Source organism: Platichthys flesus, chromosome 11 (genome assembly GCF_949316205.1).
Source record: "Platichthys flesus chromosome 11, fPlaFle2.1, whole genome shotgun sequence".
Classification (NCBI taxonomy): domain Eukaryota; kingdom Metazoa; phylum Chordata; class Actinopteri; order Pleuronectiformes; family Pleuronectidae; genus Platichthys; species Platichthys flesus.
In genome coordinates this window covers 16,517,995-16,541,512 of record NC_084955.1, presented here as the reverse complement: position 1 = coordinate 16,541,512, position 23,518 = coordinate 16,517,995, and the positions used below count along the sequence as shown (strand labels likewise).

The following is a 23,518-nucleotide window of genomic DNA, read 5'->3' as shown; positions in this document are numbered from 1 at the left end:
TAATCAATGAGCATTGACCCCCTCATGCATGTTACTGCTACCTTCAACCCAAACAGAATTACAGTTATTAGGGCCCGAGCATTGACAGGCACTGACAGACAGTGAGGCCCTATGGAAATTGTAAGGATTATTATTATTATTATTTTTCAGGCAATACAAATGAATTGGTACTTTCCAGGGCTGAGCAATCCTGGTTTTAGTAGATGTTTGATTTCATATATCGATTAACCCTGGAAAAAGGGCCAAAAAACATAAATGTACCAGTTCCAATGTTACACTATGATTAACTGAATATCTCTGGGTTGTGCATGGTTGATCCAATAAAACAAGTGATGGAGAAACGATTTGCTCATCACTGTGAACAAAGTAGCTCACATGTGGGGAGACAGATGCACCATTTATTACACTAATGATTCTATAATGTGATCATGGACCATATGACAGCGGATTACGAATCAGAGATCGTGGATCAATTTTTCTAGTTTTATTATAATAATGTGTGTTCATGCTTTAAGATCATTGTCCCCTCAGCAGTCAGACTTTTCAACTAGCTGTAGCCCTGGTGTATGGCACACACATATTTTAATATATTTTAACAAAGGACTAATGGATGTTAAACGCTCTTTTTATGTATTGCTATGATGTGGATGGGTTGTGTGTGACTACTGTTTGCAAACCGAATGGCACCTCGTTATTCTTAATTTATTTCATGCCAATGAATTTGCTTTTTGAGGGCTTTAACATGTTCAGATTCTTGCCAAAATTTGCACAAAATTTGAAAGTGGTGAAGATGTACGTTTCATTTATTTTCTGTAATTTATTATTATTTACCTCCTGCGCAGCAGCTAACTTGGGTTAAAATGATAACTATAAAAATAATTAAAGCGAGACACAGTCTGTTTATAGAATAAGGCACATAATTAAATGGTATGTAGTGCATATGAGCTTTTAGGAGCTCTAAAAAGTGACGTTTTGCACTTGACCAACATATCCTGTGGGTGTCAGCCTTACACTGTGAATATGCTGATGTCAAACGTGACCAGTTGGGAAGCAGCTGGTGATGGTGAAACATAATTCTGAAAAGCTTGAATTTCAGAATGTTTCAACTGTTTCAAAATATGTCCTTTTAGGTCAGTCGTGTGTTTACAAAGACAAATCCTAACCCTTCATTTCCTGCCCCTGTCTGTTTTCAAAGCTTCGACTCAAAGACAACCGATTGCTTGCAACTCTGATCATATTACCTGGAAAGAGTCACCACAGATACAAAGCCCCTCTTGAAATCATGAGAATGAACTCATAAAGAACAGCGGATAAGTCCAGGATGAAATGATAAAGGTGACTGACATGTGATGACAGTTTGCAGGAGCGGAGGAGCAGAGCAGCATGAAGGGTGTGTTTGAGCTGTGGGTCGAGGTTTGCCTGGTTTTCAATCTGATTCTCTGACACATTATCTAGCTCCTCCGAGGAATATTTGTTTCACTGCGTTTCTCACCCACCCCGTTTCTCCTCCTGCTCCCTCTCCCTTTCTTCTCATCTCTCCGCTCTGCCACTCCTGGTATCACACTCTGTGCACTTCTTCTTCCCAACCCCTCTTCTCTTATCTCCATCCCTCTCTCCCTCTCTCTCGTCTCCTCTCTCCTGTGTTTTCGTCCTCTCGCACTCTTTCGCTGTGAACACAGATGCATGCAGCATGTGGCAGGCTGTGGCGCTGTGGCAGCTGATGCTCGTGACTCTTCTTCGGGGTGAGTGACTTTCACTGGTGCATGCGCTCGAACAAGTGTGTGTGTGTGTGTGCTTGTGAGTGTTTCCTATGTGCCTCTGTTTACACTACATGTGCTCTTTAGCGGCTGTGTCGCTGAGCGCTTGGTTCTCAACAACTGGGAACACAGCAGCTCACCGAGAGTCTGTGGGTGTGCAGGGAGAGAAAAAATAGATTTATTTTTATGATGAGCAAGCAACTGTATGAAATGAATCGTCTTTACTGCAGATTACAGAGCCGAGCAGTGAGTTTTTATGTTATGGATAGATGGATAGAGAGAGAGAGGGTTAGAGCGATAGAGAGAGAAAAGAGCAGAGAGGGAAGTAAATAAAGAAAGAAAGATGGAGAGAGACAGAGGAACAGATAGATGGATAAATATATAAAGAAAAAAGAAAGAAAGATATAGAGAGACAGAGAGACAGATAGATAGATAGCTTGCTAGATAGATAGATAGATAGATAGATAGATAGATAGATAGAGAAAGAAGCAGAGAGGGAAGTAAATAAATAAAGATGAGTGAGGCAGAGGAATAGATAGATAGATAAAGAAGCAGAGAGGGAAGTAAATAAATAAATAAATAAAGATGAGTGAGGCAGAGGAATAGATAGATAGATAAAGATAAAGAAATAAAGTTATAGAGACAGAGAAATAGATGGATAGATGGATAGATGGATAGATGGATAGATGGATAGATAGATGAAAGAGAGGGGTGATGAGACTGAAGCTATCTGTGTGTTTGATTTACTGTCGTTGGACATTATGGATACTATAGGGACCTTTCATTTGATTAATAGTCATCTGTGGAGTCGTATTGATTAATTATGGTCTAGTTAGTGAATATAGATCCTTACACAAGGAACACAGTCATCTTGTATCATTTATTCCTTCACTGGTTTCAGTTGGTGCCAATAGAAAATACTATGGAGATATTTTAGGTGCCTTTAGTGACCCCCCCCCCCCCCCCCCAAAAAAAAAAAAAAAATATATAGCTCCCCCTCCTCATCACAGTGTTTGGCTGGTGGAGAAGGAATCAATAGTGAATCAAAGCTCGTGGCGCAGCTTCGGGGGCCAAGAGGAGAGAAAGTTCCCCCCCACTCATCGTCGTGAGTGCTGCGTCTGTCTGTCCGGGGTGTTTCCATGTTTAACGGCCCCACTATTTCCTGCATGGGATGAAACTGACATGTTTACAGTGGTGGAGCGACTCCGACTGTCTGCGGGTGATCAATCAGAGACGTAATTGATTAGGAGGTTCGCATTTGTTCTCCTCCCCCCCTCCATATCTGCTGCCCTCTCTCTCTTTCTTCCTGATAACTCTCTTTTCTCGTGCAGATTTTCAGTTCATCAATTTGCCTCTCCATCATTATTATTTTACCACCAGTTACACTTGCAAAAGCCTGTCCTCTATTCTATCTCCATCTCTTTCATGATCACCCCCCTCTACCCCTTTAACTCTCGGTTTTCTGCTATTCAGCTGCCTTCAGTGCTTGCTTGACATCTTCTCTGACAAACTCTGAGCTACCTCTTACTTTTTCTCATTCTACTATGTTATTGTCCCAATCTCCATTCCCCCACTCCTCCTCTCCATCCACTCTGCAGTATCAGTGCAGGGTCCTCACCAGCGCTTTCTGCTCAGAGAGCTACTGAGGGACTACAACCCCATGGAGAGGCCGGTGGCCAACGACTCGCAGACCCTCACTGTTCAGTTCTCCTTTACTCTGATGCAAGTCATGGATGTGGTATGCATGGCACATAACTGCAGAGTTACAGACACACAAACAGTAAATACACACCCAAACACATTGAAAGGAAAGGTTAGCATTTTTTCAACTTTAACCTCATGCCCACATGTACATTTTAAGATTAAGGTTATTCCTCTTCGCCATATTGGCTTTGAAAAGATCAATCTATCCATTATATATACTGATTATCCTTTCACGGTCATGGGGGGTCAGCTGGAGCCAATCCCAGCTAACTTCAGGGCGAGAGACAGGACACGCACTTGACAGGTCACCAGCACATTACAGACACAATCATTCACTCTCAAATTCACACCTACAGACAAATTAGAGTCTCCAATTAACCTAATCTGCAAATAAAACCGTATGTGAGGCCACGGTGCTAACCACTGTTCCACTGCGTCGCTCGCTGTGGGAGGATCCTTTTCCTAAGGCAGTTGCAATGTAAAAATACTACCTGTGGCTAAATTAACCGTGATAAGTGTGAATTTTTCAAATCAAACTCTATCTCCCTCAAGTTCCAAGTGCTTCTTGCCCTATGTCAGCCGGGATTGACTCCAGCCCCCTCATGACCCTCTGAGGATAAGTGCGTGATAAAGATAATAGATTAAAGCTTGAAGAGATTTTTGCCGGGTTTCCATGGCAAAGGGTTTTCTTGCTGAGCTGCACTGTATATAGGGATAATAACAAAAAGGGGATGTCATACAAAATGCACCATAACCAGATTTTCAGACTAGCTTAAGACTGGGTTGTACACAGAACAGGACAGTGGACATCGTCCCTATTACTCACATTGAATCACATTAGAAAGGAATCGCATAAGGAACTCTAGAATGAGCATGAAGAACAACTGTCGTAAGTAAAAACAGACTAAATGTACACATAGGCTTGAGAAATAGTTTTTTAATTTATAAAACTACAACATCTCCTTAAAATGTTTAATTCCTTGGCTTTGTGTTACGCAAGGATGAAAAGAACCAGATCCTCACCACAAACGCTTGGCTGCAGATGGTGAGTACAGAGAAAAAACATGATTCATGTAATATTGATCTGTTTAGTGAAAATCTTTTTGCCGGCCCCCTCGTCCCTGGAAGGAACAGATGCACAGTATCATCCCAGATGTTGGTTTGGTTTCAGTGTCATGATATTTGAAGAGTTATGCATTCAGTCTTGTTTCTGAGGCTGATGTGACCCAAAATACTAATCTCAAATCCTTTCTTGCCATTATTTTTATATTTTTGGTTAATCGAATAGAAAAACATTATTGTTTAAAGGATAAAAAGGAGGAAACTGTAGAAAAAGAAAGAGACAAAGGATTTCTCTCAGGGACACGCAGACAAGCGTCAAAGAGCTGTGCACACAATAAACCAAAATAAGAGGTCAAATCTGTGTGTATTTACCTGAGTGGTGCTTGTTCGTGTGTAAAACCATTGTTGTGTTTGTGTCTCCCAGCAGTGGTACGACCACTACCTCCAGTGGAACCAGTCAGAGTATCCCGGGGTGAAGAACCTCCGTTTCACTTCCGATCAGATCTGGACACCTGACATTCTGCTTTACAACAGGTACTGTAAGTGACACACACAGACACACACAGAGTAGTGTCTGCTGAGCTCTGACTCATTATCTCTGTTTCCGTCCTTCAGTGCTCATGATAAGTTTGACGCCACCTTTAAAACCAACGTGCTGGTGAACTCCAGTGGCTTCTGTGAGTACCTGCCTCCAGGTGAGTTTCTATTCTGCAGCTCAAAGACAAACTACGTCTCCAGTCAGACTGTGCATGCGATCCTCACACTGCAGCAAATGAACACAAAGAATCTTTATTGCGGTCACATCTTTTCTCCTTCGCTTACTTCTCGCTGGCTGCACCAAACATTTTTAATTAATTTCCCCCTCCTTGTTTACTCATCTTGATTATTAGCCTCCATTTCCCCTTTGAGCTTTTTTTTTCTCCTGTTTGTTCCAAGGAATATTTATCAGCACATGCAACGTGGACGTGAGATGGTTTCCATTTGACATCCAGCGCTGTGAGCTGAAGTTTGGCTCCTGGACGTTTGACGGCTGGCTGCTGGACATCCAGATGAAGGAGGCAGATGTTTCAGGATACCAGCGAAACGGAGAGTGGGACCTAGTGGGTGAGACGCACTGTGGCAAACTGTTGCTTAGTAACTATACTTACATTACTGCCATACAGTTCTGTGACTGTAAAAGATTTGTAAAGGGTTAAAGATTAATTAGGTTTATATTTATAGAAAATTAAAGTCCAGCAGGAGAAGTCAGAGTTTCTCTAATAAACCTAATATAATAAACTAAATAAAAATTCTCCTCTCTTGAATGATTCGATGTGATCTCAGGCATAACACAATTCCTGCAGAATTAGTCCTTGATTTTAATAAGTTGGATTCTTTTTTTTTCCACCTCAGTTCAATGACCTCTTTTTATGAGGCTGAAAATTCACTTTTCTCTTCATATGCTTCTCGTTTCACCTTACAACCCATTCCCTTTCCCCTTCGTCAAAGATATTCAGCGGTTGCGGCAAAATACGCTTCGTTATTAATACATCAAGATTCGTCGTATGTGGTTTTCTTGCTTTCTCAGCCCTCAGTTGTGTTATATAGTATCGTCTCTGCTTCTTCCTGTCCTTCCAGAGGTCCCAGGGGGTCGACATGAGGTTTTCTATGACTGCTGTGCAGAGCCCTACCCAGACGTCACCTTTGTGGTGACACTACGGAGGAGGACCTTGTTTTACGCTCTCAACCTCCTCCTCCCGTGTGTGCTCCTCTCCTCCATGACCTTGGTATCCTTCCTGCTGCCCGCAAACTCCGGGGAGAAGATCAGCCTCGGTAAGGAAGAACACGAGGCGTTTAGAGAGGAAGAGCAGGGATGACAACAAGACAATGGCAAACAAGAGATTCATCTGCTGAGACAAAATATATTATTTTCTTGTTCAAGTTAGGGTTAGTCCTATTTTTCTCTCTTAAAATCTCTCTCCTTTAACATTACTAGAAAACGTATTAATCAGTTCCGCAGAACATTTGTATGATGTCGGGGGGGCGAGGGGGAAAAGGAAGCTGAGACAGAGAAAGAGTCAAAGATAGAAAGTGTGGGTGGGACGATGAGAGAGTAAAATTAAATGAGTTTTCCTGGGAGTGTCAGAAAGACTTATGATTGTGGCGATTATCCACTACTGCACTTTTCAAGTTTCTTCTCCTGGCGTCCTGCTCTGCCTGCAGGAATCACGGTCCTGCTCTCGCTGACTGTCTTCATGCTGATGGTTGCAGAGATCATGCCCGCCACCTCAGATTCTGTTCCACTGATAGGTCTGTGTTTTCTCCCCTATGCACACGTGCTCCTGTGGTTGGTTTTTCTTCTCCCTTGTGAGAGAAATGTGTTCTGTCCCAGGTCAGTACTTTGCCAGCACCATGGTGATTGTAGGGATGTCTGTAGTAGCCACAGTCATGGTCCTCCAGTTCCATCACCACAGCCCAAACAGTGGACAAATGCCGCGCTGGGTGAGTTACAATGAAGATATGTCAACAAATGTTATTCTTGGAGCAATTATGGAACAAAAACTAAATTCCAATGTACTAAACGATCCCAAAAATATGATAAGTTTAATGAAATAATATGTCAAAAAAGTTTAAAAGTTTGAATCGGCATCCTTGTCATTAAATATCAGTATACTGCTACTACGACTACTACTACTACTACTACTACTACAACTACTTCTACTACTACTACTACAACTACTTCTACTACTACTACTACTAATAATAATAATAATAATTATACACGTTGTCTATATAACACCTTCTTAAACACAGCAACAAGGTCCTTTGCAAGTTATAAATGAAAAAATTTAATCAAACAATAGGAAACAATTGAAAGAAATTTGTAACCACACAGCTTTAGAGCACAAATTCAAGCAAATCCAGAACAGGCCTTGAGAGTCAACAACAAAAATCGAAAAATCTATTTTGAAACACACATGGGGTCAATGGCGAGAGGCGAAAATTTGTGTAATATTCTCTTTTTGTACATTTTGGACCAACTGCAACTCATGTTAACTCTGTTGGCCGAGGCAGGTGAAAGAACGTGTCCCTGTTTCTGTTCAGGTGCACTTGGTTCTGCTGCAGTGGGTTCCTTGGTTCCTGCGGATGAAGCGTCCGGGCGAGGGAGTGGACCCCACACTCCCCAACAGCCAGGCAGACCGTCCGTGCAGGACCCTGTCCTCTCCTACCACCACCGCCACCACCACCACCATCCCCACCCCAGTGCCCTCCAACCTCCCACAGACCCTCAACTCCCTGCAGGCCAGCCTTGCCCAGCTCACGCACCCTCTTTCACATCCGCTACCCCACAGGCCCAACTCGCAGGTTCTCATCCTCCCTTACCCCAACCACAGAGACACCAGCCCGAATCCACAAGGCCAGCCTAACGGTCATCTGCCCTACATTGGGTTCCAGACCTTCCAGACCACTGTGGAAGTGGAGCCTGTTCAGTGGAGCAGAAGCGCCGTTCACGGGAGGGTTAACGATGGACTAGGTGGACTAGGTGGAGGAGATGGAGAGGGAGCAGCAGCAGCAGCAGCAGCAGCAGCAGCAGCAGGAGAACCAGCTGGAGATACACCAGTCGACTACCACCTTGCATCCTCCCAGTTCCCTCCACAGGAACCTACGGTATCAACAGATCCTGACCCGTCAACTACATCTCCTGGACCTTGCGGTTCAGAGAATGTGGCTGGAGCAGGGAGATCGGAGGCCATGAACACCCACAGCAGCATGGTCCAGTCAGCAGCCGTGGACAACCAGATTCAGGCACTCCTGGTGGAGGTGCAGTTCTTGGTGGAACGTGTCCGGGAGCAGGACCGGCAGCTGAGCTTGGCGGAGCAGTGGCAGTTTGCCGCCGCCGTCATCGACCGCCTGTGCCTTGTTGGATTCAGTGTTTTCAACATCATCTGTACCATCGCGATTCTCATGGCTGCACCCAACTTTGGAGAAGCACTGTCAAAAGACTTCATCTGAGAGGCAAAAGAGAACTGAGAGAGAAGGGGACAATAAAGGAAAATACAGATATAGATTTGTTGGAAGCACAATAGCTGTCACCGGGACATAAAACAGCAAATAGTGCTCGATCAGTGAGCTGGATCAGATTGTGGCACATGAGGTTTTTTTTTTCTCTTTCTATTATTGTGGAGTATTTCCGTTTACTGTTCACAAATGTCTTTCCTTTTCATTTGTCCGTGGATGCTTCATTGATTTTTTAAATCATGGCCAAACAGAGAGAATCCTGCAGCTCAATCTATGACTGAATAATAAATAAAGAGAATGAGGATCCTAAAGGAAAGCATGACTGTATTCGATTTCTAAAGAGATGCACCATGAAGCTGCTCAGCAGACAAACTTTACTCTCATGTGCTGCATGTAAAATGTTTTTTTAAACTGCTTTTACAATCAACACTTTCAAGGTTTCATTAAAACTGACTGGGCTTGCTGATCTTGAATTGATTGTAAACGAGGGAGCTTTCTGATGACGACAAAAAGCGATTTCTCTGTGTTGTCCTGTTTGTCCTCAAGGATTTGAGAGTTTTAATTTAATTTCAGTTTAATTTGTTTTCTCAATTGAATGCCCCCAATCGTCGTGATCAGTATTTGTCTACATGTTTAGAAATTCCAGAAATCTAAAACCCCAAAATGAATCATCATGAAGCCTGAAAACCCTCCATGTAATATAGAATGAGAAAAAAATGTCTGCATTACCTGCAACAATCATATTGGCTTTATATTATGCTGCAGGGCTTACTATGAAACACACAATTGATCTATCCCTGGAAAATTAGCCTGCGTACTGCCGAGGGGATCTTTATTATCAATAGTTTGCCTTCTATGAAACAACACTGTGCAATTGCAATATCTGAAAAGATATTTCTGTGTTTTTAAAAATTCTAGTGAGTAAACGTACCAGCAAAACATAGCTATAAGAAATCCTTTCTTTCAAAGCTGCAGTTTGTATTCATAATGCAGACCATCACTGTCGCTCTCTGCAGGCATGGATGAGGGTCAGGCTGCAGAGAAAAGAAAATTATATTGTCAGTTTTCCAAGATTCCTTTTTCAAATGGCTTTTTATCTTAGGAACACACACATTCACTTGTCCATACACAAACTGTATTCAGAGGAGTATCATCAGTGTGACCCCGGCTTCGAATGAAAACCATGGCATCCATTGTGCAGAGGTGTTAGACCAAAGGCAAAGGCCAAAAAGTTGTCTCGGACCGGGCTTTAAAAAATATGGAATAAACTGACCTGTCTTTTTTTTTACTCTCTAGACAGATTTTTTACTCCCTGCGGGTCACCTCGGCCTCGATCGAAGATTCAGAAAAGGAGGCAGATACAGAGGGAAGGAGGAGGATAGAAAAACAAGCCAAGGAGAGGGAAGGGAAGATAGAGGCAATAAGGAGGGCAGAAAGGGAGATGAGATTGAGGGGACAGTCTGCAGAGGCACAGAGACGATGCAGAGTGAAGGCGAGGGAGGAAAGAAAGGTGCTTGCAATGTTGGGAGAAATGTGCTGAGGAAGCCAATACGGACCAATAACGTTTTTTAACTGATTGCTCATTAATGAAAGAGGGAGAGGGGTAGGGAGTGCCCCCCCCCCCTCCTCCTCTGGGATGCTGCTTCTTCTAAACCATACTGAGAGGCGGCTGCATATATATTTAGTGAATTGGCAGAGGGTGTCGGATTTCAGCAAATATTCCCGTGTGAAATGGATGACACTGAAATAATGCAAACACTTTATGATGTTTGAATTTGGGTAATTGGTGTCTTGGCGTGGCTGTACTCAAACCTCCTGCACCGAGGCTATTAATCTGTTTTTTAAACTTTTCCACTATAGGCGCAGTGTGTGCCAGGGTAGATCACCACTGGAGCAATCCACTGTGCGTTTCAGAGTCATACCGAGCTGCCCTCCGTCAGTGCAACTGTCAGGGGGTGCTGAGAGATGCAATACAGCACAAGTAATAAATCTGAGACTCTCTCCTCCTCCTGGATCGGACTCGCCAACCTGCTCTGTGTCGACTCCCTTTCAGAGGAGAAGCAAAAACTAAATCATGCAAAGCAGAGCCGGAGAGTGGGACACAGATTGTGTGTCTTCGGTGTCAGGGGACCACCGCAATATGTGGCTGCAGTTGTCGCATAAGTGTGCACACACGGAAAACAAACCCACTCACACATCAAGTGGTACAGTACAAACCCTGCTGCAGATCCAGTGCAGTGACCAGCACATTCTCCCAAGACTCCCAGTTCCAGCTTCACTGATCACTTTAACTGCAGCACCGTCAGCTCTGTATAGTCTTATCTCATGCAGATAACCATATAGGAGGGGTTTATAGGAGGAGTACCTGAAATAATCTGCTGAGTTGAATGATTTTATTCAGTAAAAAAATTTACTTTGGTTTGTTTGCTCGTTCCTGGTGTCACGTTTGCACACAGCGAGAGGATAAGGGAACTTCCCAGACAGGTTTCCAGCCCATCAGAGGGTTTCCACAGACAATATCCCAGTCCTCTTGCACTGCATGTTTTTGCAATGTTGCAAGACAACAAGAACGTCCCCCCGTGCAGGTTGTCGGCTGTACATACACAGAGCGAGGAAAACGGTGGCAATAACTAAGCCTATGCAACAAAACTGATATTTCAAAATGTAATTTGAATTTTTCAATGTTCAATTTTATTCAAAGATAAAATCTGTTTATCTGTTTTGGTGGTATAAAGCTACACACACACCTTGTCCCCATATTTAATGAGGGTTTGTGTGAAACTGATAAACACTGACGTCTGATCATTTGATACTCGGTGGAGCTCTCACTTTTTTTAAAATTCAAATGTCCCCAGATTATACCCCATACCACCAACAGTCAATACCTATTAATTACTGGACGCCTACTTTCGATGCAGGTCAATACAAAACCACCTTTTCACTGCCTGTTGGGTAATTGTCTCCCAGATCTCATTAAAAGATGTTGGAACTGGGGGAGGAGAGAAAATTATAGCAACAAAGTGAAGAAAGAAAAAATCACAAAGGGAGGGTGGGAGATCGAGTGTAAAAATCATCTTTACAGGACAAATTTGAGTTGACTCCAAAAGCCAAAAGTTTGCATCAATAAATCGGTTTATTAAAAGAATATGTTACAATTTATTACAGTAAGCGACGTAATCAAACACGGTCTTTAACTTTACATTTCAACATGTCAGAAGAACCTGCAGGCTGTTACCTCTATCCTCTTCTTAGCGTGTCCCTATTTAAAGCCAAACCTTGTCAGGTGGAAAACTTAAACAACAGGGATGTTGAATTCAACACTGTTATTTGACTGATATAAATAATGCATGTGACTCTGGACTTTACTCAGAATGAGAGAGAAGAAGAGAGCGAGGTGAGGCAGAGAGACTTGGACAGATCGGAGCACGTCAGTAGACCTCTGCACAGAGGTGCACACGCAACCTCTGGATTGAAGCTTTCAATGAAATCTCTCACACACCCATCGAGGTCTGTTGAAGCTTAATTTTCACCCTGCACAGCTTTTTAGAACCAGCACCATCTTCATAACAAGCTGAAGTGAGGGCCACTTACTTTCAGATCAAATATAATACTGTCAAAATTCTTATTACAAGCCAAACAAGGAGATCTATTTGGGCAGCAAACCAATATTATCATTCATTGACATTCAGTGGCTTCATATCGTGATCATATAACTACCACGTTAGCATTTTACAACTGTCCGACCTCTTCACTAAAAGGCAAGTTTGATTTAAAAAGGAATTATAAAATCAGCTGGTTTCAGTCATTTTTTTTAACATAACAAGTTTGGTCTCTGCGCAAAAACAGCTGGACACATGAGCATGAAACTTGGTGGAGGGATGCAATAAGTTTTAGGGGAGAGAGAAATTTGCCATATTTAGGCGACTGAAATTTAAGATATTATGAATTTTGGTATGTGCTCTAGTGAGCGCCATTCCAGTTTTACAAGTAATGCTACAAAATAGTTTTGGGAAATAGCCTGATTAAAATCTGAATGATTCTGACCACATCACTGAGCCCTCATCGTATCAATGCTCTTAGCAAGTGAACATGTGATATCTACAGGATAAGGTAAGAACTGCAGCACATGGAGCCAACTTCATGTTTAAGTTAATGACTTAAGTAAGGATTGCATCATCCGATAATCATATTAAACCTTATAACATAACTATTATCATTAACACATTATTCTAAGAATTACAACATTAAGGGCTTATTTAAAGCTAAAATGTATTACGGTTACTCTGCAGTTAAGTGACCGGCCGCTCCAGACCCTTTTAATGAATGTGCGCAGTGATGTTGATGGAGAGTGCAGACTGCTCTCACTGCCCAGAAACCCTCGTCCCACTTAACCTGATTCCAGAGTGCACGAGTGGTTTAACAGAGTAGGAAAATTCCGGCTACAGAGATAAATAGTGCTGCGTAAAAAACAGAAAAAAAAGCCATTTGAATTACAGGCCGGTTATAAATCCTGCGGGAGCTCTCAGGAATAAACTCATCACGGCCAGCAGGTAGGAGGAGGAGGACCTCTGCTGATGTTTCTGAGTAATACACACCGACCATGTTGAACTAACCTGCTGCCTGACTGGTCAAGGCCCCGCGACCTCACATGGAGACTTAACAACTTATACTAACATAAAAGTGTGAGGCATGGATCTGCACAGTGCACACACCATCTGATGATGCAATGCATTATCACACCGCAGTCACTCAAACATGACTGTAAACTAAATAAGACCTGGCTTACTCCAGTATCATGCCCACCACCTCCTTCTCAGGTTACATTTCCTACGTCTGATGGTTGTAAATACTGTTTGATAAAGTGCAAATAAGTCTAAAGTTTAGCGTATTTCCGTTCATGTGTCCAACCATCATCGCCGTCTGCTCTGTGCTTCCTCGTTTGGAAAGAAGAAACCTTCCTGCAACACGGCTGCGGTCTCTCTCCCTTCTCTCGTTTGCCACATTGCAATGTTTACAGGTTTCTGTTATAAATGCACATTAAGCGCCAAACAAATCCAATTTTTTTGCACGTGACATGATTCAGTTGTGACTTAAGATTCTGAGGGCCTCAGTCTGTTAGAGCCCCTGCAAGCATTGCTCAAGTAGACAGTCAGTGGTGTCTCCCTGTGGTCAACCCTCAGTATTGCTGATCAGTGCTCCTCTGTTTGAGCAGAGACAGCTTCCACTTTCCCTTGTTAGTCCATCAGGAATTCATTAATCATGTCGGCTGTCTTGTCCGATCGGTACGCCTCCTTCTTGGACAGGTCACATTCCACTTCAAGTCTCTTCCAATACGGAAAAAAAAGGCTTGTACGACTCTGTGGCTTTAAGTCTGTCGACGCGCCCTTTCTTTTTGACAGAGCTCTGCTTATTGCATGATTATGATGTGCTAGATCCAAGAGTTTCTGGTTTGAGCCTGTGCAGCCTTATATGCTTCTGTTCATTAGAAGATGTTGATTTGCATGTATGAGGAGGGGTGGTTGTGGTTGACAATGTTCAAACGATGACAGTGTTGTTAATAGCTGAGTGCTGCTGGGCGTGGGGCTGGATGAGGATCGAAAGTAAGCCGAGTCCGTGACGACAGTGTTGTAGTTAAGAGGTAACGATCTCCCTTCCTAGGTGCCCCCATCCCTTCTGTGCCTCAGCTGCTGGAAAATATTCTGCAACAGAAACAGCGATCAGTACGACAGAAAGCGAGATACTCAACCTCAGAGAGCAGAGCGATTCAGCCAGGCTGTTGCTGGACCTGAGACTGGACAGAGGCAGGCAAAGCCTTACCTTGCCACACATACCATCTTTACTGCAGTTCTTATTGTCCTTGTCTGTCGCCTCCTCTTCCACCTGGACACACAAGAGCAGTGAGTAAAGGACGCGAGTAAATAGGTTTTGATTGATGTTGTATGAGCAGGTAGATGGTCCTCACCTCCTTCCTCCACTTCAGCTCACAGAAGACTCTCTCAAAGCATTCGTGCATGTAGTTAAACTGGACGGTCCCCGTAGAAAGGAAAAGAGAATTTAGGCCCAAAAAGACAAAACGGTTATATTTCACTTCAAACAATTATTTCAACGTTTATTCACTTTTTGGAGGAGGGATGAGTGAGAAGATTGTTACTGCTCTTAAGCTTGTATGACACATATGAGGTCAAATGAAAAAATACACCTCCCAGCCCCTCTACAGATTATTATCTAAATGTTTTATCTCAACTGTACAAAAATCAAACCATAAATCATTAATTTTTGGATAGGATCAACTTCTTAGCGTCTCTAAGCAGAATGTAAACCAGAATATTTCCCAAAATATTTAAAATAATTAAAACTTGATATTTCATCATTAAATCAATTAATCTTGCCCATTTTGTTTTACTTAGACACTAGACGTAAAGCACGTTCAGCGGTGAGGCAACAATTCAAATACTGTATATGGGACAAATACAGTTACTATGAATTGAAAGCGATTAAACAGTAGAATGGTCCGAAAACTGGTTATTCAAATCTTTCTTCTATAAAACTGTATATATGACTTTAAACAGAGATTATAGTTATAGTTCAACCCATGCCATATTTTCGTCTTATTATATGACTATAGGAGCCCCGTTTCTCTAGAAAACTTTGAGTACTATATGACATGTATAATAATGATTGTGCGAATGTGTGATACTCACATAAGGAGTAAATATCTTGACCCAGCGTGGTTTCTTTTCTCCACGTGCGTATTCAAAGCAGAAGGCCATTCCCTCTTCATCTGTGTCCCACCTCTGCATCTCCCCCCAGTCGAATGCAATCACTTGGTTCTGCAACAACATTGAGGTTTTATTATTGTCCTTCTTTTATACAAAACAAAAAAAGCCATGAGTGCAACACGCTGATGAACAGTTGCCCTTGCCTCGAGTGTCCCTTCCTCGGTGCAGGCGTGCAGCTTGAAGTGGTGAATGCTGATGGCTGTGATGACGTGGCCTTTGCGCCGGGAGTCGCAGGAACAGTGGGGGAATAGGATCTCATTGTAGCCCTCACAACCCCGCAGCAAACTCAGATACTGAAAGAGGAGGAGGACAGAGGAGACATAACGCAAGACATTGTTTTCACTGTTTATTACAACATGTAGTTCAGATGCAGGATGCACTCATTGATGTCTAATTGTTACTAATCTTTAAAGCCAGAAAGCAGAGTATAATCAGGCGCTGTAGAAATTCTGTGTGACTCAACTAGAAAAAGGTTTCATCTGGAGGGTAATTACCTCTGCTGGTAAGGTTATGTTTTCTGCCCTGACAGTGGGTTTGTTTGTTTGTAGGCAGGATTATACTGGATAAGTCCAAAAACCAGGGAGTTATAGAGCCCCTAATACAGAGAAGTTTTGAAACACTGGTAGCATAATTTTAGTTAGAACAATTTGTGGCGGAGTCTTACAGGGAGAAACCGATGTGTTTGGAAACATAGACATAGACACTGCTGATTGGGTCTTTACAGTCATGACGTAGCCGTTGCCATATTCATAGAAAACATAGTAATGTGGCTCGAGCCGGTGAACAGATTTCCATTTTCACTGTGTGCAATTAGAGCAGCTTGATTGAGCTCAAAGAGACTGTTGGGCCTTGGTAGAGATATGCACTCTATAAAGTAACAGTTTATTTTTATTTTCAGACAGAGGAGAACCCACTGGCTTTCTCTGTGCAAAGATGGCTTGTTGCACCTTTTCCACTGTGTACATATATCACACACTGAAGAAAAACTGAAGAGGTAGATGAGGAGGAATAAGACAGTGACCTATACCGAGTAACTTTGTGTGTGTGTGTGTGTGTGTGTGTGTGTGTGTGTGTGTGTGTGTGTGTGTGTGTGTGTGTGTGTGTGTGGATAGGGAACATGCTGTACTGTGTGGTTTGTCAACGTGAGAGACTGACCATGGACGCCTTCTTCTGCTCTGCCAGTTTTTGCAGCTGATAGGATTTCTGCTCTGCTTTTATGAAACCTTTCTTCACATCCTCTACAGCCTGCAAAGATGGAAGCAAAGAGGGGACACTCCTAAAACATCAACAACAACAACAACAACAACAACAACAACAAAGACTACACACACCACAAAAGAGAAATGCACATACCTGGTGAAAGAAATAGTTGACAGCAAGCTGGTTGTCATTGAGCAGAATCTCTTCTTCCGTGGTGAAGAGCCACTTTCGCAGGGTGAGACAGGTTCCTGGAATGGCTGAGGTATAGTTCTGTACATACAGTTTGTGGGGGAACTCGTTTGGGGCGAGCTTACGCACTGGAGAAGAACAGGGTGAGAGAAAGGGGAGGGAGAGAATGAGATGTATTTCTCAGGTGGTGGAGTGTGCAAAGTGAACAAGAAAATACTCAAATGAATGTCCTATAGAAATATGACAGGCTGAAGTAGGAGTTTAAAAAGTCAGAAATATAACTTAAACACACACACTAAATGCAAGGTAACATATCAACCCTGAAATTAAGAAGTAACCAGCATGGAAAGGCAAGAGCAAGAGAAGTGATTCATCATCTCGTTTTTAGAAGAATTCTAGCTGCTGCCTTTGCTCCAACTTGGAAATGAGCGAGGCTTTGGTGTGGAAGGAATGCAAATGTTTATGATAATCTAATGTGAAAATGATAAAAGAAAACAAAGATGACCTTCTCCACACCACTGAGGGATTAGAAAAAAAACTCTAAAACCGCAGTTCTTATCTGCCAGAAAGAAAAAAATCTTGGCTTCTATCATCAAAAATGTTATTCTCATCAAAATTCCCCTTGGTTCTTGCTGCTGCTGTTCTCATGCTTCTGTATTTGCAGTTACACGCAAAAAGTTAATGGAGAATAAATTCAGTGATGCTGCATGGATTGAAAGTAACCACTTGTGACAATGTCAACTGAGTTGCCTTAGTCTGACTTTTTCTTTTTACCACACAAACCTTGGGAACCCGGGGACCTGTTCAATTGACGCACATGAAATGTCATCTTCAATGATGATTTAGTGGATTATTGTGAATAGGAGGAATCATAACACTCAACTTTACGCCTCAGTTAAATGCTCTCACTCACCGAATGTGTGATTGATGACCTCAAAGACAGCGAAGTAGCTGGCCGTCACACTGTCCACACCTAGTTTCATCACCACAGCCTGACAGAGGGAGGAAGACACAGAATGAGAGAGGGTGATCGGCAGATTAGAGCATACGCTAGACGACTGGAATAGAGTCACAGTTTATATGGGTCTATAATGTGTCCATGTGTTTACCTGGTAGACCTGATCTGTTGTGGAGTTTTTGCGAACTCTGACAGTGAGAGTGGTTTTATCGGGCATGGCTATTCTCAACTCCACATCCGACACGCCGTTATAGTTCTGGTTCACGAGAGGGAGGAACAAACTGCACAGTGAGTCACGGACAGAGGAGGACTATTAAAAACAGACACCATTCGCTTTTTCCATCTTACCTCATCTGATTCAGACAGAAACTCCTGCATGACATCACTTTCTCCAATTACCCGTACGGAGCACACTGCAGAGAAACAAAATAATATGAGGTCTATACTTGTGTATTCATTCTGTTTTAACACCGACATAAATGTATGAATGGAGAAAGTTTCAAACATATAGCCTTTTTATGTGATATTTATTTCAAATCACTTCTTGAAATCTTTTCCCCCTCACCTTTCTCCAAATACTCTTCCAGGCCTCTGCGTCTTGCATCCAGCTGCTGCTCCGACAGGGAAAAGGGCCATTTCCCAGGAAGCTTAGGGAATGTAAAGTTGGCAAACTCCCGCTTAAGGTTTTGGTGTAGGATCACAAACTCTCGGTAGCGTTTGGAGCACAGCTGCCTGCCTGCCATGTACACATTAAACACCTGGAAGGAGACAGCAGGGGTTGAGAAACTGATGAAAACAGGCCTTAAAGCATTGACAGTGATTTCTACTACCACAATCAAGATTAAATAGAATACTGGGTTGGATAAGTCTTCTTTCAATCCACTCCTTTTTTTACACCACCCTTTTACTGACTAATCCTCCTATCTCAGCCTCGACTTCATCAATTCATGCTTCCCAATTCATCCATCCCCTCGTTATCATCTATCAATGCATTCATCCACAGGTCCACCCACCACAAACTTTTCCTGGTTCAGCTCAGTGTGCTTGTAGCTGGGCACAGAGATGGGGACAGCCTGCTTGTCGGAGTAGTCGTAGCAGGACTGAGCTGAACCGTCGTCTCCGGGATCCAAGCAGTCGGCCTCTTGGGGCGGGACGGGCAGCACGGCCAGAACAAGCTCCCTCTCCCCGGCCCGGATCAGGTCCACCACCTGCTTGTGGGTCGATCCCTCTACATTCACTCCATTGCTGTTAAACAGACACAGAGACGTAGGTGTTAGGGTGGTGAGTATTTTATGAATACACTGAAATATACCGAATTAAAGTTAACTTAAGCTCCCTTAAGTAAGTAAAATACAATTTAATTAAAAAAAAACACAATACTCCAAGGTAAAATTTCATGTAGTAGTCAATTCATCAATATATCTGTGATACTTCCAACATCAATGCAGAAACAGAAGTGAAACCATTTTAAATGTAAACGTGCCAAAATGAAGCAAACGAGCCATCATTTGAAACTAGCTTGAGTTAACATGAGCAGAGTGACAGAGGCCTTGTTCTCCAAATCACTCAGGAGTAAGAACTCTGGTTTATGGTATCAGCCCGGCTGAACATGAGCAACACAGGGCGGCTGACCTTTGGCAGCCATGTGTCAGAGGCATGACAGTGTCGTTGACCGGGCTGTACCAACCTGACCTGCAGTAAACTTGACTCAAAACAGCCACAACATCTTTTATAAAAATTCCCAGCATCACCTCAAATGTTTCCCGGAAACAACCCATTTCTATTGTTATGAATATTTGGCAAATATAAGCATAATTTAAAAAAAAGGAGGTCAAACTACAATTTGAACAACAACACCTTAGAAGCCAGCCGTGTCTGAGGGGTTTTTCATATACAAGAAAACAACACACGCTGTTCCTCGACTAAAAAGAAATATACTTTTAACTTCTCAGACAGACAAAACTACACTCTCCGGTCTACTACCACAAACTACCATAGCATACCTGAATAGCTTAATGGGGCTGTAATGGTATGCAGAGGGTTTGTGAATATCCTGATCCCAATCATATGATCCTCAGAGCATTCACCCTTTGTATATGAACAGGCCAACAATCTTACTGTCACAGCTAAGTCACGTCCATCTCTTCCTATACTGACGGCTGTTGAGGTGGAAATTTTCAAATTAGTTTTCCCTGGTTGTTTTGATTGTTCGGAGAGCAGTGAGATCTTATCTGGCAAAACTATGGACGGGAGACAGTGTGCTTGAGCAGTTTTTGTGTAATCTAGCTCACACACAAACAAACACACAAACCATTGTTATTACCCAGCAATGCCTGATATATAACTAGATGCTGTAGAAGTTACCGTCCCAAGTAAAAACATCCAACTGTCCACAGGAGCAGGAGACTAAACCTTGAGGTCAGGAAATGCTTCAGATAGAAGCAGTGAGTGACAACTGATCTGCCAGGTCGGCCATGACCTCATGGCATGGCTTACGTTGGCAGGGCGACAGAGGACTACAGCTCAAGCTCCCTAATATCTAATAACACAATGGTGAGAAATAGCTACGCCTGAATATATCATCAAGCCGGAGGAGGAGGAATTCGGAGTCTGGGGCTTACATGGCAGATTTGAAAGATGATGACGTAGATAGAAATACACAAAGACAAATGAGGAACACGTGATGCACAAATAAAACCATCTCACAGGTTTAGTTGGAGAACCAGCAAAGGTCTTTTACAACAAAAAACACTGACTAAGCATTTTGGCTGCTCTCTCATTCATGCAGCTTTATGACTATATTATTGGCACTCGATGTAGTGGCCTTCCCACTTGCACCATCAGCACAACTGAGCATAATAAACAGCTTTAAAGAGACATTTACCCTATACATCCCATAGTCAGTTTTTTCTGTCTTTGCAAGTCAATGTAATAAATACTTCCTTAATGTTTTATGTCATTGCATCGCTACTTGTGAGTTAGGTGTTTTTGCACTCCAACCAAGCACACTTATTACACATGCACAAGAAAAGATGCTCATACACCCTCTTAAAGGCTCTACATGTAAAAAAAAAAAAAAAAAAGATATACACGGCACAAACTCTAAAATGTGTCAAACATTACACGCAAACATTATTCCTTTATCGCAAAGCAGGAGGCTGAACAAAACTAGTCTATAGATTATTCTGCATCAAAGGCTGAGAAGCAGCGGTTGGTTATGAATGTGCAAAGAAGTATTGATTGCAATGAGAGCAGAAGAGGCTGTGTACCACTGCAGATTGTATGCAGGCAATCTGCTGTGTGTGTGTCCTTAGTTACTGTGTGTGTACATGCTGTTCCTGACAGGAGGGCAGAGAGGCTCCATGTACCAAAGTCAAAACTTCAGCCTACAAAGACCTAGCAATATTTGCGCCGTTATAATCACTGTATGTTTAGCAATAACATTTACAGTAGCAGTATGTGGTGATATTGAGTGTTGTACTTATATCTGTCATCTGAAGAATGGCCTGTGTCTGAAATGTTACCTACTTGCTAGGTCAAATAAATAAGTTTATGAAAGCATTTGGAGAGCTTTGTGATATTTCTATTTTAGCATCTATATAATAAAAATTGTAGGTTTACTCACTAGATTTAAGTTGTATGTAAGTACACCAAAATATTTCTGTTTTAATGAGTGTAGCAGCTCAGAGTGAGAGGATTTTGTTTTTTGGACCTCTCTGTCAGGTATATTGTCTTGGCTCCTTTTTGTTGTTGTACTACATAGGAGTGGGAGTACACATAGACAAGAGGATTTTGCTATTTAACTCAGAATAAACAAGGATTGCCTCCCAAGATATTCACAATCCTGCCCTTTTCATCACCATGCTGGACTCCACCGGTTACATATGGGACATTCCCAGATGAGGCCAGTCAGGCACGACCAACTGGAGCATACACTAAGCTGCCTAGGCTGAGGAGGATACTGACCCAGAGAAGGGATGATAGAGGGACTGATGTCGAGAGGTGGACACGCTTCCCTTTGAATACAACATGCAAATAAATGCAAACACGAACATCCTGACACTCGCCAGCAAGCACACACAAAAATAATGGGGTCAACAAACTGCCAGGTTACTGCAGACCATCCATTAACACAGCAGTGTGCAAACACCAGCCAATGGGACGGTGGATTTTGGCGAGGGAAGCCAATCAGAGTTGAACTGACGGTGTCCCTCCCTCTCTGCATCACCTTATTCCACACACACACACAAAACACTGTTTGCTGCGTGTGGCTCTCCATAGCAACAAAGCCCAACAAAACCATCTCCATGCAAACTGAAGCCACCAACGAGGACAGGCATCCAGAACGCAGCAGGGAGAGTCACATCCAAACCAGCTGTGGTATTGATCCACCACACTCAATGATGCCGATGATAATGATTTGACTTTTGATTAGTGCAAAGTAAAGCAATCTGCCACACTAGATGCAGTGTGTGGTGTGGAGATGCCGCAGGCTGCATCTGGCCTGGAGGATGTGGCTGTGCACAAGGGGATGACTTGAGGATGTTTGGCATGCTGTGGAGGAGAGGAGCAGGTTGACAGTGTGACAGGAATCCTTAATGAGGCCCGGATCGGCCCGTTTGCTTTTTCTGTGACACTCACAGACTCTTCTTTCATGAGGATGAACGGCTGCTCTGCCTTCTGAGAGGAGCAGTGTGATGGTGCACACACTCTCTCTCTCACTCACACACACACACACACACACACACACACACACACACACACACACACACACACACACACACACACACACACACACACACACACACACACACACACACACACACACACACACACACACACACACACACACAATAAATGATGCTCAATATATTTCACTGACAATCACACCGAGGTGAGCGAGTCTCATCATCATATTATTATTATGCTATATCCCTGTTAAGCTAGCAGAGTAGCGGCCACTTACACCTCAAGGATCCGGTCCCCCTTCGAGATGCCGGCTCTGTCCGCAGCTCCTCCCGGTAGAACGGCACTGACATGCTGCAGGGGAGCGTACAGTTCCCCGTTAATGCTCCGCAATTGTCCTCCTTCGCTAACTTGCCCCCGAACGTTGAAGCCGTAGCCGGAGTCAGACTTCACTATCCGGACCAGCCGCGGGCCCGGGGTAACGGTGGTCGCCGTCTCGCAACTGCCGTCGCCGGTTCCCGGTGTAACGTTACCGCCATCGGAGCCGTTCCGGGAGGAAGGGAGAGGCAACGGAGGGACAGACGAACAGGTTTCCAGTCCCTCGACGTCCGCCATGTTTCTAGGCTGTATGTATCATCCACCCCGGCCGGCTACCATTAAAAAAACCCCGCAAACATTAGCTGGCGGTAGCAGGCTAATCGAGTCGGCTAGCTCCCCGGCCCGAGATACGCCGGAAGAAGCCGAGAGAGTCCGATGATGGGCGAGCCCGCCCCAGGACGCGTTCCATGTGTGTCAGAGCCGCTCTGCGCGAGGAGAGGAGACGACCTGCAGGCAGCGAGATGCCATCCAGACCACAGATCCAGACCATAGATCACAGATCCAGATCCAGACCATAGATCCAGACATGAAGTCGTTGTAAAACACCGGATTGATTTTAGTCCCAAAGCTTTTAAATGGACAACACTACATTTAAAGTAACTTATTTTATTTCTCTAGCACGTATCTAAGCAAGGTTACAAAGTGCTGCACGAAATCCAAGGCAAGCAAATGAATGAACTGAAATAAAAGATATTCAATGAGGTACAATTTTAAAAAGGGTGAGTTCACCCAAAAATGTCTAATTCACTCATTGTCTACTCACCGCTGGGCCGATGGAGGGGTCCACAAAACATGTTCAGGGGTAA

The 23,518-nt window shown here is 43.2% G+C and overlaps 2 protein-coding genes across 3 annotated transcripts; one reads left to right on the top strand and one right to left on the bottom strand.

Moving 5' to 3' along the window:
• Positions 1 to 1,555: 1,555 nt before the first annotated feature.
• Positions 1,556 to 9,129, top strand: LOC133964363 (neuronal acetylcholine receptor subunit alpha-7-like). Its single transcript, XM_062398392.1, has 10 exons — positions 1,556 to 1,742; positions 3,356 to 3,495; positions 4,462 to 4,506; positions 4,948 to 5,057; positions 5,139 to 5,218; positions 5,460 to 5,627; positions 6,141 to 6,335; positions 6,726 to 6,812; positions 6,895 to 7,004; positions 7,608 to 9,129. Exons 1-10 carry the CDS (start codon positions 1,691 to 1,693, stop codon positions 8,514 to 8,516), a joined length of 1,896 nt encoding a protein of 631 aa, XP_062254376.1. The 5' UTR covers positions 1,556 to 1,690; the 3' UTR covers positions 8,517 to 9,129.
• Positions 9,130 to 11,636: 2,507 nt separating this feature from the next.
• snx27b (sorting nexin 27b) lies at positions 11,637 to 23,074 on the bottom strand. Of its 2 annotated transcripts, none has more exons than XM_062399310.1 (13): positions 22,615 to 23,074; positions 18,662 to 18,893; positions 18,214 to 18,406; positions 17,997 to 18,061; positions 17,800 to 17,904; positions 17,604 to 17,682; positions 16,655 to 16,818; positions 16,457 to 16,546; positions 15,445 to 15,594; positions 15,224 to 15,352; positions 14,485 to 14,544; positions 14,340 to 14,402; positions 11,637 to 14,221 (listed from the first exon to the last, which is right to left on the bottom strand). In XM_062399310.1, the coding sequence occupies exons 1-13, from the start codon at positions 22,947 to 22,949 to the stop codon at positions 14,177 to 14,179; spliced, it is 1,710 nt and encodes a 569-aa protein (XP_062255294.1). In that variant the 5' UTR covers positions 22,950 to 23,074; the 3' UTR covers positions 11,637 to 14,176. The 2 variants fall into 2 exon arrangements, with proteins under 2 accessions (XP_062255294.1, XP_062255293.1); XM_062399309.1 differs by having other exon boundaries at positions 14,354 to 14,402.
• Positions 23,075 to 23,518: the final 444 nt, after the last annotated feature.